Source organism: Paramisgurnus dabryanus, chromosome 23 (genome assembly GCF_030506205.2).
Source record: "Paramisgurnus dabryanus chromosome 23, PD_genome_1.1, whole genome shotgun sequence".
In the NCBI taxonomy this organism is placed as follows: Eukaryota; Metazoa; Chordata; class Actinopteri; order Cypriniformes; family Cobitidae; genus Paramisgurnus; species Paramisgurnus dabryanus.
Genome location: NC_133359.1, coordinates 25,969,622 through 25,988,018, shown reverse-complemented (window position 1 = coordinate 25,988,018; position 18,397 = coordinate 25,969,622). Strand labels below are relative to the sequence as shown.

The window sequence follows — 18,397 nt, the reverse complement described above, 5'->3', positions numbered from 1 at the left end:
CTGTGATGTCATAAGCATCAGTTTTTCAGATTGGGCCGTTTTCTGGCTGACATTTCTAAAAGAGGAATTTCTATGAGACTGAGATGTTTAGCATGTCTAGCACTTTTTGTATGTTTGTGAATGTGGGTAGACTACCATTATTCAACAAAGACAAGGTAAAAATGGTTTTTCATTCTCTGTCCCCTTTAAAGATGTGTGCATGTGAAATTTTATCTCAAAATACCCCAGAGATAATTTATTATTTTATAATTATATTATCATTTTATAGGTATAGTACAGGCCAAAAGTTTGGACACACTTGACAAAAATGTTAACTATGATTTTAAAAATCTTTTAATCTGAAGGTTTATGGTTAAATGCATGAAATTACGTTTGTAGAAAAAACTACACCTGTGCCAAACAGATTAATTTCTGTTATTAGAAAACTAAAATGTTATTTTTAAATATTATTTTTTGAAAAAGATGACTTGCATTGAATATTAAAGAAAAAGCTGTCAATAAGAGCCCAGATTAAATGTGAAGTACTTCAATATTCTTTAAAATTCAGGAAGCTTCTTGATAAAATGACACGAGTATGGTTTTGCAATTTCTAGGCAAGCTTTCAGTCACCAACATATATCCCACAGTTGCATTTGTGTTATGCCATAGTTTGGATGAGTTTATTATTATTCTGTTATGTGGGAAAAAAAATATAAATAAAGAACGAGTGAGTGTGTCCAAATATTTAGCCTGTGCTGTATGTATGAGCAAAAGTGTGCAGTTTTTAGGTGTGTCCCTTTAAATGCAAATGAGCTGATGAAATGCAAACACTGATCACCATAATGGTGGTTTGTTGAAATTGAAACTCAATTTTGCTGTCAATTATTTTCTTTTTGCACTCTCTGTCTTTGCACTAAATGGCAGTGCCGTGGTTGGATAGTGCAGATTAGGGGGCGGTATTATCCCCTTCTGACATCACAAGGGGAGCCAAATTCAATGAGCTATTTTTTCACATGCTTGCAGAAAATGGTTTACCAAAACTAAGTTACTGGGTTGATCTTTTTCACATTTTCTAGGTTGATAGAAGCACTGGGGACCCAATTATAGCACTTAAAAATGAAAAAAGTCTGATTGTCATGATATGTCCCCTTTAAAACAATAAAATTTAGCATTGTGCTAAAACAACAGAAAAATCATATATACAGCCAAGAAAAAAATGAAAAAAGACCACTTCAAGACTATTTTCAGTTTATCAAATGTATTATTTGTAAGTATGTGCTTAAGTAAAATGATCATTTTTGTTTTATTCTGTCAACTACCAACAATGTTTTTATTATCATTTATTTGCAAAAAAACTGAAACCAGATAAACTAACAAAAGATGCAATGTTTTAATGCGAATGCTAATGTTTAACTTGTATTTTAAGAACAATTAAAAATAAATATATTTAATGGAATAACCCTAATTTTTATAATGCTTTTGTGTGACTTAATGTCCAGAGGTTTGCTTTTGTTAAAATTCAACAGACACTGGACTGAAATGGTAGCAATACATGTTAAATGCAATGATGATTAAAAGATTTTAAAAATGATACCCAGGGCATAAAGCTTATATATGGTATTTGGTATGCTTTGGCTCCGTGCCGTGTTTGTTTGTTTGTGTCTTGGTTAAGTGATGGTAAGACAGCAGCACTTTTAAATGTGTAATTAACCAACATACAAATTTCCACACAAGGTAATGCTGTAATTATATAATTATTGCAAAGAAATTAAATCAAATGTGACGGACAAAAACTCTTTTATCGTAAGCACTTTTATTGTAAGAAAAATTTTTACTATACAAACTGATTTTTATTTAATTCATTTATAAAAAAAAAAAGGGTTTCAAGAAAATTAAACAACATTGCTTACCCCATTGGCAGATTGTTTTATGCACAAAATCCCTTAAATTTGATATTTTGGGTCTAAAAACTAGACATATTTTCTTTGGTCCTTTTGCTTATCTAGAAAAAGCGTCTTAATTTATGAATTTTTAGATATTTTTACTTAAAACAAGACAAAAATACTAAGAATTTTTCATTCAATATTTTCTGTATGAATTGTCATCACACCTCACACAATTTGTACTGAACTGAACCAATCAATCTTTTACTGTTATTGACTATCACTATTATTTGTGTACTGCACATCAGTCTGAAATGAAGCTGAAGGATTTATAGTTGACAGCTCAGACTAAAAACAAAATAAAATCATTTTTATTTTCTAATATTTAACAGCCTTACCCGATATATTCCTCTTTGTTGTCCTGAGTGACCAGTTCATTTTCTCCATCGTTCTTCAGCTGGTGCGTCGTCACCTTTCCTAAAATCTCCATGTCCTGAGCAAAGTACAGCTCTACGCCGCACTCCTCCAGATCGTTCTCTCTGTTAGCAGACATCAGGATCAGTTCACACGCTGTATGAATAAGACACTGAATACCAGGAGTGCAGTATTGATACTCACTTGACCCACATGATGGAGTTGTAAAACTCAGGGTCGATGGATTCGAGGTCTTTCAGGGTGGGTTTCTTGTTGAGCATGCGTTTGTAGAAGGGTAAAGTGAAGCCAGTGTCGATAAACTTCCCATGATACAACGCCTGAAGAGAAAGCATTGTAGGTGTAGGCAGGAGAGAGATGATAATAATAATAATAAGCCCTTCATGTAATGTGTATCCTCCAATCAGGCACAACATAACTAATTAATCATTGAAGTAATAAGTAAAACGACTGTAATATAAGTCATCTAACAAGCGATGTTACCATGGCAATGAATCGGCCAATGAAGCGGAAGTATGTGAGGTGGTCGGGGTTAATGGAGGACGCAGGGTTGATCTGCAGGCAGTAGTTGTTTTTACCGGCGTACTCAAACAGACAATACATCGGATTCAACACCTCGTGAGACAGCAAGAAAAACCACTCCCTATAAAGAGAATAAAACAAATGAGATACAACACATTAGGATAACACATAAACATTACATTTATAAGCTTTTTAACAACATGGATGTTTTCCCTGTAGGAAAACTTTATCAAAGATCTTCCAAAATGTCTATTTTAATATATATCTGTATTTTCTTTAATAGCTTTAATGCTTTAAAATTCAGTATTTTTGCCGCAAGGTCTTTTCAATTTTATTATTCTACAGTTACTGCCTAAAGTTTTGTGAATATTAAAACTAAATTATGCTGATAATGCTACAACTAAGAAAAATATTTAATCAGGAATATCTCATTTATGTGTATAACTGAGCAGAAAGAGATGCATTTTAAATGTATAAAATAAAAATAAAATATAAAATGTATTACATTATGATCATGGGTCCTTGCACAACGTCTAAATATGGTTCGACCTGTTTTAAATATTAAATATTTATTTAGGAATGGTAGAATTAGAATTTCCACATAAAATGCAAATAAAAACTGTCATTTATAACTTGTGTTTGTTATTTGCATTACAGAATGCATTCACAAAACATACATAGAAATTCAATAATTAACTCCTTCTGTCATATGAACAAGTTATGAACTTTTTAATTTAACAATTTTCATTTCTACGCTTTTACAAACTGCTTGAACCCCGACTTACATATTATTTAATACTTCTCATTATATTTTACTTAAACAAGTAAATATACTTATATATTCATCTTACTTTTCTTTTTTCTTCTTACTTTAAAGGTACAATGTGGGTTTTTTAGTGGTGAGATTGCGAAATGCAACCAACCTCAATTTCGAAACGCAAAGAGAAGCTACGGTAGCTGTTAAAGGACAAACATGTAGTCGCCTGAGACTACGCAGGGACAAAAAAGCCCTCCGTAGAGCAGTTTGTACGTTTATGACTATTGTAAAAACATGATGGCGGCTTTCATTTAAGGGGACATGCGGTGTAAGAGGATAAAAACGGCTCATTCTAAGGTAATAAAGATAATATTATTAGTGTATAGTTTTTATATGTTATGTATATTATATTTCAATTCTGTCAAGAGATCCTGCTAAAGTCCCACACTGCACCTTTAATACCATTCCAAATTTTATGGTTATGTTTATGGCGAAATAAATTGTTTAAGATACATTTTTTCTATAACTTTAAATCTATGTATTTGGATTGACTTGATAAAATAATTTTTTCAAAAGTAGTGACAGAATAAAACAAACTAGTCATTCAAACTATAAAATAATGCAGATAAAAGTATAGTTATTATGTAGTGAACAAACAAATGTTGAATAAATGAAATGAATGAACGAAAGAAAGAATGTATATACTGTACATAAATCTACATGCAGGTTTTTAATAAGCCACTCTTTCTCTACACTGCAAAGAAATTATTTTCAAGAAAAATATTCTTAGTATTTTTGTCTTGTTTTGAGTAAAAATATCTAAAAATTCTTAAATTAAGATGCTTTTTCTTGATGAGCACAACGACCTAAGAAAATAAGTCTAGTTTTAGACCAAAAATATCAAATTTAAGTGATTTTGTGCATAAAACAAGCAAAAACAAATCTGCCAGTGGGGTAAGCAATAAAACTTGAACATTTTTCCTAAACACTAAATTCAAGAAAAAAATTCAAGAAAAATTTGTTTACCCCATTGGCAATTTTTTTTTGCTTGTTTTATGCACAAAATCACTTAAATTTAATATGTTTGGTCTAAAACCTAGACTTATTTTCTTGGGTTGTTTTGATCATCAAGAAAAAGTATCTGAATTTAATAATTTTAGAAATTTTTACTGAAAACAAGACTTTTTTTTTTTTAATAATTTTTTGCAGTGTAGATTACAGGTTTGAACACAGGGAAATTCTCTGCCACACTGCAAAAAATAATTTTCAAGAAAACATTTTCTTTTTATTATTGTTGTCTTATTTTCTGTAAAAATATCTAAAAATTCTTAAATGAAGAAGCTTTTTCTTGATGAGCAATATGGCATAAGAAAATAAGTCTAGTTCTTAGACAAAAAATATCAAATTTAAGTGATTTTGCGCATAAAAAAAGCAAAATTGAAAATCATTTTTTGCAGTGCAGCTTTATAAGATGCATCCTAGTTTAGTAGTGTACATATCTTGTACTACACTAATTTACAGAAAAAGGCAAAGTAATAATCATTATTATTAAATATAAATTAACAAATATTTCATGTAAATATGCATTCAACTCAATTTTATAATTTGTATTTGAATAGTTTTGATAGTATTTTATAACAAGCACAACTACAAATCCTAATTCATATCAGACCACATAGCAAAGAAACATGCATCTATTAAAAGTAAAAAAGAATTCACCAGAAAATTTTGGCAAAAAATAAGTAGTTTATTTTAGATGAAATGAGTAAAGACATGAAAGTGTCACGTAAGGCAATGAAGATGAAAACACCAACACCAACAGATAGCAAATCATAACCGACCCACGGTGAGGGAGTTTGGAGGGATGGTGAAGGAACACACATGGGATCATGATTGAGGGTAAGGCAGTTGTTACACCAAAGGACGATGCAGACACCCCCAGACATCCCGTCCGTGGTTCTACCCTGTGGTAGAACAGCATGACGTAACCTACCATAGGGTAAAACCACTGACACGACGCAGGAGACAGACACAGACAGAGGAGCTCCAGACACCAAACAAGAAAAGTCACACCAAACATTTCCCCACCCACAAACCCAAACGTTAAGCACGAGTAAATTATGAAGACATGATGAAGAGAGAGATGACAGCTGCTCGGGATAAACTTGCCTGGCTATTCCTCCATAATCCAGACCCTCTTCGCCCCTCATGATGATGTATAGCCTCCGACGGAGATCGTACGGCTTCATATTCATGATCTGGAAGGAAACAGAGTGATATAATATTTTTTATATAATTTTAATAAAAATCCTTTACAAATATATTAAACTATGTAGAAATAAATATTAAAAAAGATAGTAATTTAAATAAATTTGTACTACATCCTCCCACCTGTTGAAATGAGTCCTCAAAGAGAGTCTGTCGTGACACAGAGATCTTCACGTGACTGGGCAACGCATTGGACTGTTAAGAAAGACACAAACATGAGATAATGCATTATGTGCCGTCAAAATGACAAGCGAGAGTACAAACAAGATCGACTGAAGCAACTCACGTGGCACAAGAAGCGGAATTGGTGATATTTCCACCTGAAGCTCCGATCGTAGGCGCCCGGAGATCCGCCCTGCCGTGACCTAAACGTGAAAGAGACAAATAAATAAAGTGAAACCGTCATTTATTCCACATCCGATGCTGGCACACAGGTCAAATGTCAACATTAACATGAGCTCTTGGACACGACCGATGAGAGGAAGACATAATAAATAAACTTAATAAATAAAGACACAAACATTTCCTGCATATCTGTACTGCTTATCAGAGAAACAAAGAAATAGAAAAGACAGAAAGCAACAAAAAAAATGTATAAAATAAAAAATAAGAGGATAAAGAAAGATATATACTGTATGGTTTGTGAATGCGTCTTATTGGTTAAAGCCTTGGCTATAGTGAAGCGCAAGATGCTTGAGCTAATTGGTCTGTTTGATCTATCTATCTATCTATCTATCTATCTATCTATCTATCTATCTATCTATCTATCTATCTATCTATCTATCTATCTATCTATCCATCTATCCATCTATCCATCTATCCATCTCAGTGTAAACCTTCATATAAAACTAAAAAATGTGACCTGAGCTTTAGCGTGTGTGATTTTTACCCTGACTCAAAGCCTGGTCGGGGGTCTTTAAAGGTGGTGGTGCGAGAATTGTGGTCCACAAAGTATCGCACACCCTCTGCAGTGTACTTCATCTCCCAGCCGGGGGGCAGGGGCGGCTCCTGGATCATCCTGCAACAGGAGGAGGGGGGTAAGAGCAGCGCACCCTGCTGGACTCTACACACATATATGACCTGACATGTCTGGTTTGCTCAAAGTATATATATGTAGAAAACAAACAAATCATATCATATGACTTTAAGTAAACTAAACGTAAAATATGTAAATACCTAAAACACAATGTAAAAGTAAAACGTGGAAATCAAAGTGAGGAAATAAATAAAGGATGATTCACTCTTGAATAAATCATTGGGATTGGGAGACATCAGGCAAGTAGACAAATATCTTTATGGGTATAAACACAGTAGCTAACTGTATATAGCGAAGTATGCTTATTTCCTGATAGTTACAGAGACTAACTTATGTGAAAAGACACTAACCACAGGTTATTGTTTATTTGACATTTACAATAAGAACTAGGAAATCAGATATGACTCATGGGTGAAGGAACATCTTGCCATCACATATTCCAACGAAAGCAGAAATCCTCGCAAACCTTGTCAAATCCGGTGACTAGTTCCAGCACAGCCTGGAAAATCTGACTGGTATAAACTGGCCTAACAACCAGCCAATTGAATTAAAACTGGCAATTTTGACCAGCCAATATTGTGTGTAATATGCATCAGATGGTTTGTCAACTATTCATAGGTTAAGATTACAATCTCATTATATACAAATGCAAGCTATACGTAGCTTGACAAATCAATACATATGTTTATATATTCAAACAGGGCTGGGCATAAATTAATCTAGATTAATCTCATACAAAATAAAAAAATGTTTGCATTATATATATGTTTGTGATGTGTGTAAATATTATGTATATTTATACACACACATACATGTATATAAATGTAAGAAATGTTTTATTAAATATCGTTTTTTATGTATATATAATTTAGAATATATAAAAATATAAATAAATATATATATATATACACATGTAAATGTTTCTTAAATACATACATGAATGTGTGTGTATTTATATATACATAATAATTACACACAGCACAAACTCATGTGTTATGCAAAAAATTACTTTTATTTTGTATGAGATTAATCTAGATTAATCTATGCCCAGCTCTATATATATACACACAGTGCAAAAGTTTAATGCCACCATTATATATATATATATATTTTTTTTTTGCAATGGTATAGTGATCAAATATAATAATTATTAGAATGCAACCAGAATATAGAGGAAATGTGTATGTAGTATTAAAAACTGTATAAATGTATAAGCTGAAGTGTCAAGTATTTCGGGTAAACTTTCCCTCCACTTGAGCAAAAGCAGGATCTTTTAATCCTAAATTTCCAATTGTAGTCGAATGACTTCAGTCTCCTCAAAAAGCTCAAGATGTGTTTCATGCCAAAAGAGGTCACACTAAATACTGACTGATGCCTGAAGAAGACATCAGTTTTGTTTTTATTTTGTGTACATATTTCCTGAATTTTCTGTTTGTATCTTAATAAAAAAAAATAAAAAAAATATGGATGGACATTAAAACTTTCCTTAAACAACAAGGCTGGTGGTGGCGGCCTAAGACTTTTGCACAGTACTGTAAATATATATTATAGTAGCTTGGAAAACAGTTTCCCCAACACCCTAGGCCCTAGCTGTACATATGTGCCCTGTGCACCCCTATACCAAAACAAACGATTTGACTCCCGCGGGCTCTATTGAAATCTGTAGATCATTTGCAATGGACCATGTGACAGGAGAGCAGAATTACCCTTGGGTTCGTGGGTCCTCCCACTGCGTAGTTCGGGTGTTGTGATTGACGTAATACACTCGGCCATTGTCCTGGCGTTTCTCTGCGGGGGAAAAAAACAATTACGATCAGCGCACGTGCAAACACGCTGAACTTACCTATTAGTAGATCAAAGCCTTTTGCATTTCCTTAACACAAATACTACTTGTGCACTGTACTAGCCTCATTCATTAATGTTTTATTATTGACACCCCAATGACAATACTTCCTCTAGAATCATGATCTAGAAGTCTCGATGGAGATGGTCCTTAAACGATGGCTTTTGTGATTTCCGAAAACATTCCCGTTTATGGAAAAACTAACAGCATGCAGGTTTGGAATGGAACCACACGAGGGTGAGGCATCTCGTAAGCCCATGCCCTAAAAATACTATCATACGATCACTTTTTTAGTGAGTTTAGCCGAACGGAGACTTGATGAGAAGCGAGTAAGAACTTAAGGAGCATTGTTCGGTGGCAACGAACAGCTGGATTAAATTAAAATCAAAACGGAGAGAAATCTGCTTGCTATTGCACAGAAAAAGATCTGTATGAATAGGAGCATGGCAGTGTGGATTTGTACCCCTCACCCCCTCTGTATTTAGCATGTGGTGTGGTTTCAGTCCTTTCTGTCTGACATCTTGTTCTTATTAGCAGTCGTTTGAGAAGCACACAGTAGCCCTCACATTACCGCTCGCACAGCACTTCTCTTACTTTTGTTTTTTTTTACGCTTTAGCCGTTTTTACTCAATCACTATAAAACAGCTTTCTCAACTCCATATTTCTTCAGTCTACAGTATTTGACACAATACTCAAGAGAGAGAATAATTACTGACTCAAATATATGACTTTTTATGTAAGGTTTGATTTTTAAATGTATCAACATTTACATTTATACATTTGGAAGATGCTTTTATCAATTATCAAATTAAAAATTACGCATGTTTACTGGGTTCGAACTTATGAACGTTTGCGCTGCTAACCTTAACTGCTATGCAGGGGCACTTAATAAAGTTTTGTATTTAAAAGCCACATTATATAAAATTTTATTTATTTATACATGAAATCACCCAGCTAGCGTGTGTACTGTAAATTGTGCGTTAAAGCTACAATTATATTTATTTAAACGTTTATATATAAAATTTTTTCTTAAATTCAAAATTTGTGTACTAACCAACGATTCTTTTTTGCGCAACAAATTATATTTTTCACTTTTTTTACCAATTAACCAATTTTTGCTTTTTCATCATCCAACTTCTTAAATTAAATTAGAATTATTTTTTATTTATTAATTTAATTTATATCATTATATAAAATTTTATTATAAAACAAACATAATTGGTGTATCAGCATTAAAATCCAACATAAATGTTTTGCAACACCTGTCAAAAGTGAATGAATTGAGAAAACAGATACAACCTATATTTTTGTTACATTTGGCGAGCGTTTATTTTGGGTGGTATTCCAGATACCAACCAAATTATCGACACACACTATAAAAACGATAACCGATTAACTGATCCAGACCAATAACCGATTAAAAAATGTATACATAAATCATTTTAGATGCATGAACAACTGTATATAAAACATGAATGAAGACTTACCCCAGCCTGGAGGAAGAGCGCCAAGCGGGTCATTCTCCACCACACCACCAGATGACTGTGAGAGAGAGATACACAATATGGTTAGGACACGATTTCTGCTCCTTACCTGACAAACCATCTCCCACCATAACTTCAAATAAACTCCCTAACCGATAACCAGCAGGACCTAACAACCCAAAGCTGTGAACGGGCATCTACCTACAGCTATGATGCAGGCAAACCCTGAGATGTCGAACCAAACCAATCCCAAAGTTTGCCTCCTGCTCCTGGAACAGAGACTGGCAGAGGTGCTCCAACGCCTTGACCAGCGCCGTCCAAATACTACACGCTTACCGCGGGCAAAAAAGACACACGCACACGCATACAGTATTTCAATGATCTCACTGGCTGCTGGAAAGCCCCACCCTGTCTCCATCCACCCCCTCCCGACCGCACCCAACACTCCGGCCTTTTCTAGAGGAGCTGTGAAAGTACGCAGGGAGGCGCGATGTCTGAGTGGACTGAAGCGAACATTCATGAGCGCTCCAGACGGCCCAACCCCCGCCCACAAGACAAAAGCACCTTTATTCGGCCACCACGGTTTACTCTGCGCGCAAACACACGTGGGTCTGGCGCGTGGAAATTTCATTTATTTGTACACTGAAAACATACACCCAGTGTGTGTGTGTGCTCTAAAGTGTGCGTTAAAACTACCATTATATTCAGAAAAATACCTTCTCTGTGGGCCTGTGTGTGAAGTTATACAATGAATGTGGTAAAAGGTTTAGAGTTGATTTAGTTAACCAAAATAAACTTTCTTGTTTTAAAGTTACAAAATGCCTAAATTAAAAAATTGATAAGAAACTCATTTCAGTTTTACATGCTAGCAGTATCTTGCTAAGATGGTAAAAAGCTCCTGTTACTATATCAAAAGTTTGCTGTTTGAATGAAGTTTGTGTAAGAGAGAGAGCGAGAGAGCGAGCGAGAGAGAGAGAGAGACAGAGCGAGAGAGAGCGAGCGAGAGAGAGCAAGAGAGAGAGCATGAGAAAGTGAGTGTGTAGTGCTGTAAAGACAAACACACATATTGTCAATCTGGGAAGAGATTTTGTAAATGTTTTGCGTCATTTGTGGTTGCTTAAATTGATCAGACCGAGAAACCACAAGGAGTTTTAATTTTGTACCTAAAGTTTGGGGAAAATACAAGAAACTGGCTAAAAAAAACGCAGGAAAAAGTGTCAGATAATGCTTGTGTGTAATGATCACACTATACACTATACACTATACCAGTGCCGACATTTTTTTTAGGATTTTCACAAAAGTTTAATGCCTTCCAAAAAACAAATCTTGTTTAAATATATTAACATAAAATATATCAAATGAAAGAACGTGATATCTGCCTTCAAACTAAAAAATAAAATAAATGTTTCATCTCATCTTTATTTTTTCTCTTTTATCATCTCTCAAATATGGTTAGGTTTCTTTAAAAACACAAACTTTTTTACAAAAAGTTGATATAATTTTTGGTTGTGCTGGTTGAATGACATCATGATGGAGAGACACCCCACCCCACTGCGAGTCGACATACACTACCTCTCTTCTATAGACTAAAGTTAACCTAAAATCTTTGCGGGAATTGTCCTATAAATTAAATTGAAAATATAACTTATGCATATATGCTGTATAAATACTGTAGTCTATGCCTGAGACGTGACGTGTATTAGTCTGTGAAAATATCCTGTCAGGCATTTGATCTTGACATTGCTAGAATCTTGTCTTTTTACATGTTGTACATTTAACTTAAAATATTTAATCTTGTAAAATATTTAATTTTACAAGAAAACAGCCCAAATTAATAATTTATTAGTAGCCTATTGTAGTGTCTCGGGAGATTGTGCTCATTGTTACATAGCTATGTGGCTATACTTCACTGAAACGGCAGTTAAAGATATAAACCCAGAATTCAGCGAACGCCAAGAACAAGAAAGCGGGAACAACACTCTGACCAAAACGCAGGATTTACAGACACAGACCATGTTTCAATTTCGATGATTCTGGCCAGAAATACCAAACTTGTTCACTTTGTCTAGTTTTAATAAGCTGCAGATTGGAGTACTGGTGGCACATATGCACAGATATTTACGTGCAACCTATTGGAAAGCGCGGAGGAGTCATTGGGTTAGTAAAATAACGAAATTATAGTTTTTAAAGGGATAGTTCGGCCAAAAACGATATTAAACCCTTGATTTACTCACCCCCAAGCTGTCCGAGTTGCATATGTCCATCGTTTTTCAGACAAACACATTTTCGGATATTTTAGAAAATATTTTAGATCTTTCTGTTGATTAAATGTAATGTTACGGGGTCCAGCAATAGTCCACGACCTTCAAGTCCAAAAAAGTGCGTCCATCCTTCACAAATTAAATCCAAACGGCTCCAGGATGATAAACAAAGGTCTTCTGTGGGTAATCCGTGCGGTGTTGTTGTAGAAATATCCATATTTAAAATGTTATTAACGTTATAAACTACCTTCCGGTAGCGCCGCCATCTTGGAGTGATGCGCATTCAGGATGAGAGCTTACGCAGCGTACAGAGTTTCTCTGCTGCTGCTCTGTGCCCCCGCCCTCCGAATTTGTCATACGTCACGAAGAAAAGTGCGTACACTACGCTAATACTCTCTCCTGAGTCTAAGATGGCGGCGCTACCGGAAGGTAGTTTATAACGTTAATAACATTTTAAATATGGATATTTCTACAACAACACCGCACGGATTACCCACAGAAGACCTTTGTTTATCATCCTGGAGCCGTTTGGATTGAATTTGTGAAGGATGGACGCACTTTTTTGGACTTGAAGGTCGTGGACTATTGCTGGACCCCATAACATTACATTTAATCAACTGAAAGATATAAAATATTTTCTAAAATATCCGAAAATGTGTTTGTCTGAAAAACGATGGACATATGCAACTCGGACAGCTTGGGGGTGAGTAAATCATGGGTTTAATATCGTTTTTGGCCGAACTATCCCTTTAAGTACAAAATAGTATTTATGTAAAGTATATATATGAAAATAAAAAGTGCACAACTCTTCTTAAGTGGAAGTAATAAAGTAAAATAACGAATAATAGTTATATAATAACGGATAATAACAAAAAATGTAAATACCCCCCGCCTAACGATATCATCTTCCATCGCGATGGTTTAACGTAACCATCGTCAACTGCCAATTTAGGGGACATCACATCGCCCAACCCTAATATAATTGTATTTTTGTAAAGGACTTTTGTTAGAGATCAGATCAAATGATACACAGAGTTTATACTGTTTTTGAATCAGTGGTTGCTTCAGTGTTTTATAAGTTGGTAAGAGCGCCACCTAGTGGATAATAGTGGAATTATGGATTGCAGTAAAATCTCGTCATTGGCAGGGAAGCGTTTTCCTTTTAACTGATGAGATAACTCGTCAACGGCTGGGAAAGAGTTAAGTCGTTAACCTAGTAACGCAAACAATCATAACGCTAACATCGGGATGCGCCACAGCTCTGAATGTTTATTGCTAGGTTAAACAATTGGACAAAAAAGAAATGCCACTGATACTGGGCGAAAACCAAACGGTGTGTCTCATTCACTAAACATGCGTATGCACAAATTTGTTTGTGAAATGTGCGTACGAACATTTTAACTAACAAATCATGAATCAACAAAAACTTTCATACTAAAATGTATTTTAAATGTATGCGAAAACGTAAGAACAACTTAGACCACAAGTACGCAATAATCATGAACAAGGAAAAAGAACCCTATAATATATATTTGTGTTATATATTTTATGTTTTCCTTGTTCATGATTATTGCGCATGTGTGGTCTAAGTTGTTCTTACGTTTTGCATACATTTAAAATACATTTAAGTATGAAAGTTTTTGTTGAATCATGATTTGTTGGTTAAAATGCCCATACACACATTTCACGAACAAATTTGTGCATACGCATGCTTAGTGAATGAGACCCAATAATTATTGTGCATTATATTGGAAACAAGGTAGTTGACCCAACCACTAACAAAAAAGTTGTATGCTTACATACCTTTGTATGCTTTCATTTATTTCTTTAAAAAAAGCATAACCCATTTCTCTTATATTTCCTTATTACATCAGCATGTCTCTCCTCCAATGGCCTTACTAAACAAAACTGCAAAAAAACGATGACTTTCCAAACACCTTTTCCCCAAACACACCCCCAGTCTGCCATTAGTTGAACAAACAGTCCCACCCCTAAACTAAGCAACACTCGATTCAAGCAATGCCGTATATTAATATACATTTGACAAAGTGACTTACAGTGCATTTAAGGTATACAATCAGTATTTGTGTTTTGTGGATCGAACCCATACATTTTGTGCCTCCAACACAACTGATCTACAGGAACATGTTAAGTTGGTCTGAGTGTACAAAAAAAACCTCGTTTAAAATGGTTAAAATGCTACGCCTCTAGTTTTAGGAAATGACAAAAAAATTGAAGAACTAACTCTGAAGCTCTGAAAGGATCTTTCCTACAGGCCCCTACCCTGTCATTACATTCATGTCCCAAAACTAAAGAAGTTCCTGGAATTGGGGCCAAGAGCTCTGACTAAGCAAAATCTAAAACTGGCATCACACACTTTGGCCTTTCTGCCATCATTTCTTTTCCAACACTCCATTGCATCCGGCATACTTGTGGATCAGGCTTATCCGATATAACGCATGTCCATATATAAAACCCCTTGGGTGTCTTTGTTGGGCTATAGTTGGTCAAAAAGTTAGGAGGTGCAATAAACGGGTATGTGTTTTGCTTGTATGTTTCTCTTTGCCCCACCCTCAAGAGATTTTATGACTAAAAAAGGTAGAAAAAAATGAAAGAGTTCATGACATCATCTTCATTCCCTCCACAAGGCCCATAGACCCAAACCAAGTCTCAAAAAACAAGAGACAGAAAAACAGGGTCAGAGAAGGAGCAATAACATTAAAAACCGAGACGTTAAAGAGAATTAAAGTAATAACAGGGTAATGGCTCTTCAATTACGAAATACTCCGAAACCATACAACTAACAAGAAGTCTATTTAGTATTAAAGGTCCACATAATAATGGGTGAACCTTAACCTAATGCTGTTTTAAACTCATGCGCTGTTATTGTCTTGAGGAACACTGATATAGAAAATTCTAAGGAAAACGTTGTGCTTTTCCATACAATAAAAGTTTTTGCGATCAAAAACAATTCAAAAACAACTATTTGCTGTTAATCTTTCAAACCTCACATCTAGCCATTATAATATCCAGATTTAAAATGGACTTGAATAGGAACTAACCTTAATAATTTTTGGTCCCGTACACACTGCACCGCATTCTACTAACAAAATTAGTAGCCAAAATCTGCGCCATGTGTACTGAACTGATTTGAACAACTAGTTCTTGATGACGTATTTAAAGTGACACTTTGTAGTTTTTCAACCTTCATAATATATTTTCAAGACACTTGTGATGGTACATCGACTTAAAATAGGTGAATGACGTGTCCACCATAGCCTGACGGGGTCTGTATCGTTTTTACTCTTACTTTTAAACTTGGGGTTTCGGGTAGTAACCCGAGCCCAAAAAAAACCTACAAAAATCTGCTTTACGGCATATGTCACTTCCTCCACTTCCTCAAATTCGGACGTGAGAGCGCAACTATTTATTTTCCTGATGTTTTTGTCATGGCCGAAGCAGCAACTAAGAAAAAGAGACCCAAGGTTTTGTCGGAGGAGACCAGAAAGAAAAAAGGGGAGAGTGACAGAATAAAAAGAAGGATGAGGATCAATTATATGGGGCCAGCGTTCGCTGGCTGGCGTGAACTGAAAGAAGGATAAGGGGTTTCTTACTGATGCTGACTTGGCCCTCATGCTTTTGTACTAGTAAATAAAGTCCTGTCTGGCGCCGAACACTATTTTTTTACCTGAATTTTGCTTGAGGCTACTTGGAGAGTTTAGAGAGAGACTTAAATCACGTGACATTGTGGCGTCGTGATGGCGTCATGGACCTACAACACGGGCGATCCGGGTTCGATTCCCCTTTAGGGCAATATTTTTTTAAATATAAACTTTAACCAAGCGACCACCATTACAACTGGCTTGCAAACGTGAGCTGCGCAATTTTTTTGGTGTTTGATGAAAATAAAACCCATGAAATTATATTATATGACACATGACATGCTGGAAAGCACACTTTGTGACCTAAAGAGTTGTCTTCTTTTCCTTTGCGACAGTGCTGCGGCACTAGACGTGAAAAATACATGTCTAGCACCCTCGAGTGGCCAAAAAATTATGCGGTGCGACATTAAACGTGCATCGGGGACACAACATATCTCTCTTCTGTGAAAGTGTCTGAAGAATTTACAGAAAAGAGGTACAAGTGTTTACTTTCGTGTTGCTAGATCTTGTTAAAAAACAGCAAACAGGAACAAGTCCATAATAATTAAAAATCCCAATGCTTTACATTAAAAATGGGACCAAAATATCGGCCGATGATGCTTGCTATGCTTCTCAATGAATTATGTTGAAATGCCGCTACATCCAAAAGCCAGAGGGCGCTCTCTTGCAGAAACTTAATATGCACCACTGAAGAAGAACCATTTACAAACGCAGCTCCAGGAAATGGCTTAAGCATATATTTATATAGCTGATCTTCAAATCTTTTCAGGTATTTTCATGATAATAAAGAATATGTGTAATGATTATGTTCGACAAGCGTTGCTTTTTCAAATGCATGTTATAAACGACTGAAAACTCACAGTGATTTAGTGATTTCAAATCGATAAGGACTTCCTACTGATCAAATTTGTTGTACATGGAAAAGCTGTGCAAAATATCGCCAGTGCAATTTAGAATTGATATCGGACAGGTTTTATTAGTAGCCTAACACTTTACCTACAAAAAACCTGATCGCTTTATGAGCAAAACCCAGAAAAAGGTTAAGCACCAAAATGGTTAAGACCAAAAATACGAGAACATGGCAACACTTCAAGACAGTGCTCTCCTAAGCAGCCTCAAACAACACACAAATTCTCTCAGATGGTTGTTTAGTACATAATGCTGTAAATATTTCTCCGGCCAAAACAGTGAATGTTAAACACGCAATGTCAAACAAGATGATGGAGCGTTGCTATGGTTAGTCTTGTTCCTTACACACATGGAACGATCATTTAGTGGATTTACTCCTGCATTTAAATGCAGCTATCATTGGGATTTTTACTTGAAACATAAAATTGCATGTTAATAGTGGAGTTATTATACTTATGACTAGTAAGGGAGTTTCTATAAATTATAAAAAATAAAGATAAAATAACTTAAAACTTAATTAGTATAAATTTATAGCAACTACTTAGTAGTCAAAACAGTTAAGTGCAACAAAGAATTTTTTACAATTAATGTTATCAAACTTTGTCCATCTATCACGCACAATACAGTTTATTACTCTGTTAGTCTCACTCTAGCCATCTATAACCATTTAATAATCATTTATCAGTCAGAAGATATGCAATAGTGCAGAGATTTTGTGATCTGATCTCAAAACGTTTTACATCTTCATTTTGTGTTGATAAACAAAAATTAGGTTTATAAACAGGGTCCTTATAAACTGCCTATATAATCTGAATTCAATGTTATTTACAGAAAGAAAATAATAATAGACCGGATTAGAATGACATAAGTTTTTATTTTTGCGTAAATTATTCTGTCAAAGATTTTTATCATTTTCATGAAAGAAAAACACAGTTTCATGTTCACAAATGGATCTAAACTAAAGTTTGGTTTTGAGTATGTAAGCAGAGAATGAATGTTTTATTTTGGTTAAAGGCCGGAAACGGTAGTTAATGATACATGCGTCGCTCAGGAGCTCCTAATGAGCTGCAATTACCACACAAAAAGCTCAGTGTGCTGTGTGTTTGTATGACGCAAGCCGAGGGAGTGTTTTTCATTCTCTCTGCTGCGTCGTGTAATGTTGGAATCAGGTGTCACATTTGAGACTCATGTGAGAATGAAAGCATCTCTTCAGTGAGAACCAACACTTTTTACCATTCATTCTTTACTTATGTTCTTGATGTTAGCCATAACTTTAAAGAGAGCTAAACCTTTGTCTTGACATACACTGGAAAAAAACAACTTACTTTAAAATTTACTTTAAAAAAAATCCTCAACAATTT

General features: G+C 34.9%; 1 protein-coding gene across 1 annotated transcript in view; it reads right to left on the bottom strand.

Annotated features, from left to right (window-relative positions):
• The window catches only part of wwp2 (WW domain containing E3 ubiquitin protein ligase 2), a 41,873-nt gene that overhangs the window by 2,799 nt on the left and 20,677 nt on the right, over positions 1-18,397 (bottom strand). The window contains exons 11-19 of the mRNA XM_065297895.2: positions 10,208-10,262; positions 8,584-8,665; positions 6,731-6,859; positions 6,128-6,206; positions 5,965-6,036; positions 5,739-5,831; positions 2,778-2,933; positions 2,481-2,614; positions 2,261-2,401 (exon numbers count right to left, since the gene is read on the bottom strand). Of these exons, the coding sequence (XP_065153967.2) occupies positions 2,261-2,401; positions 2,481-2,614; positions 2,778-2,933; positions 5,739-5,831; positions 5,965-6,036; positions 6,128-6,206; positions 6,731-6,859; positions 8,584-8,665; positions 10,208-10,262 (941 nt within the window). The remainder of the gene's footprint in view (positions 1-2,260; positions 2,402-2,480; positions 2,615-2,777; positions 2,934-5,738; positions 5,832-5,964; positions 6,037-6,127; positions 6,207-6,730; positions 6,860-8,583; positions 8,666-10,207; positions 10,263-18,397) is intronic.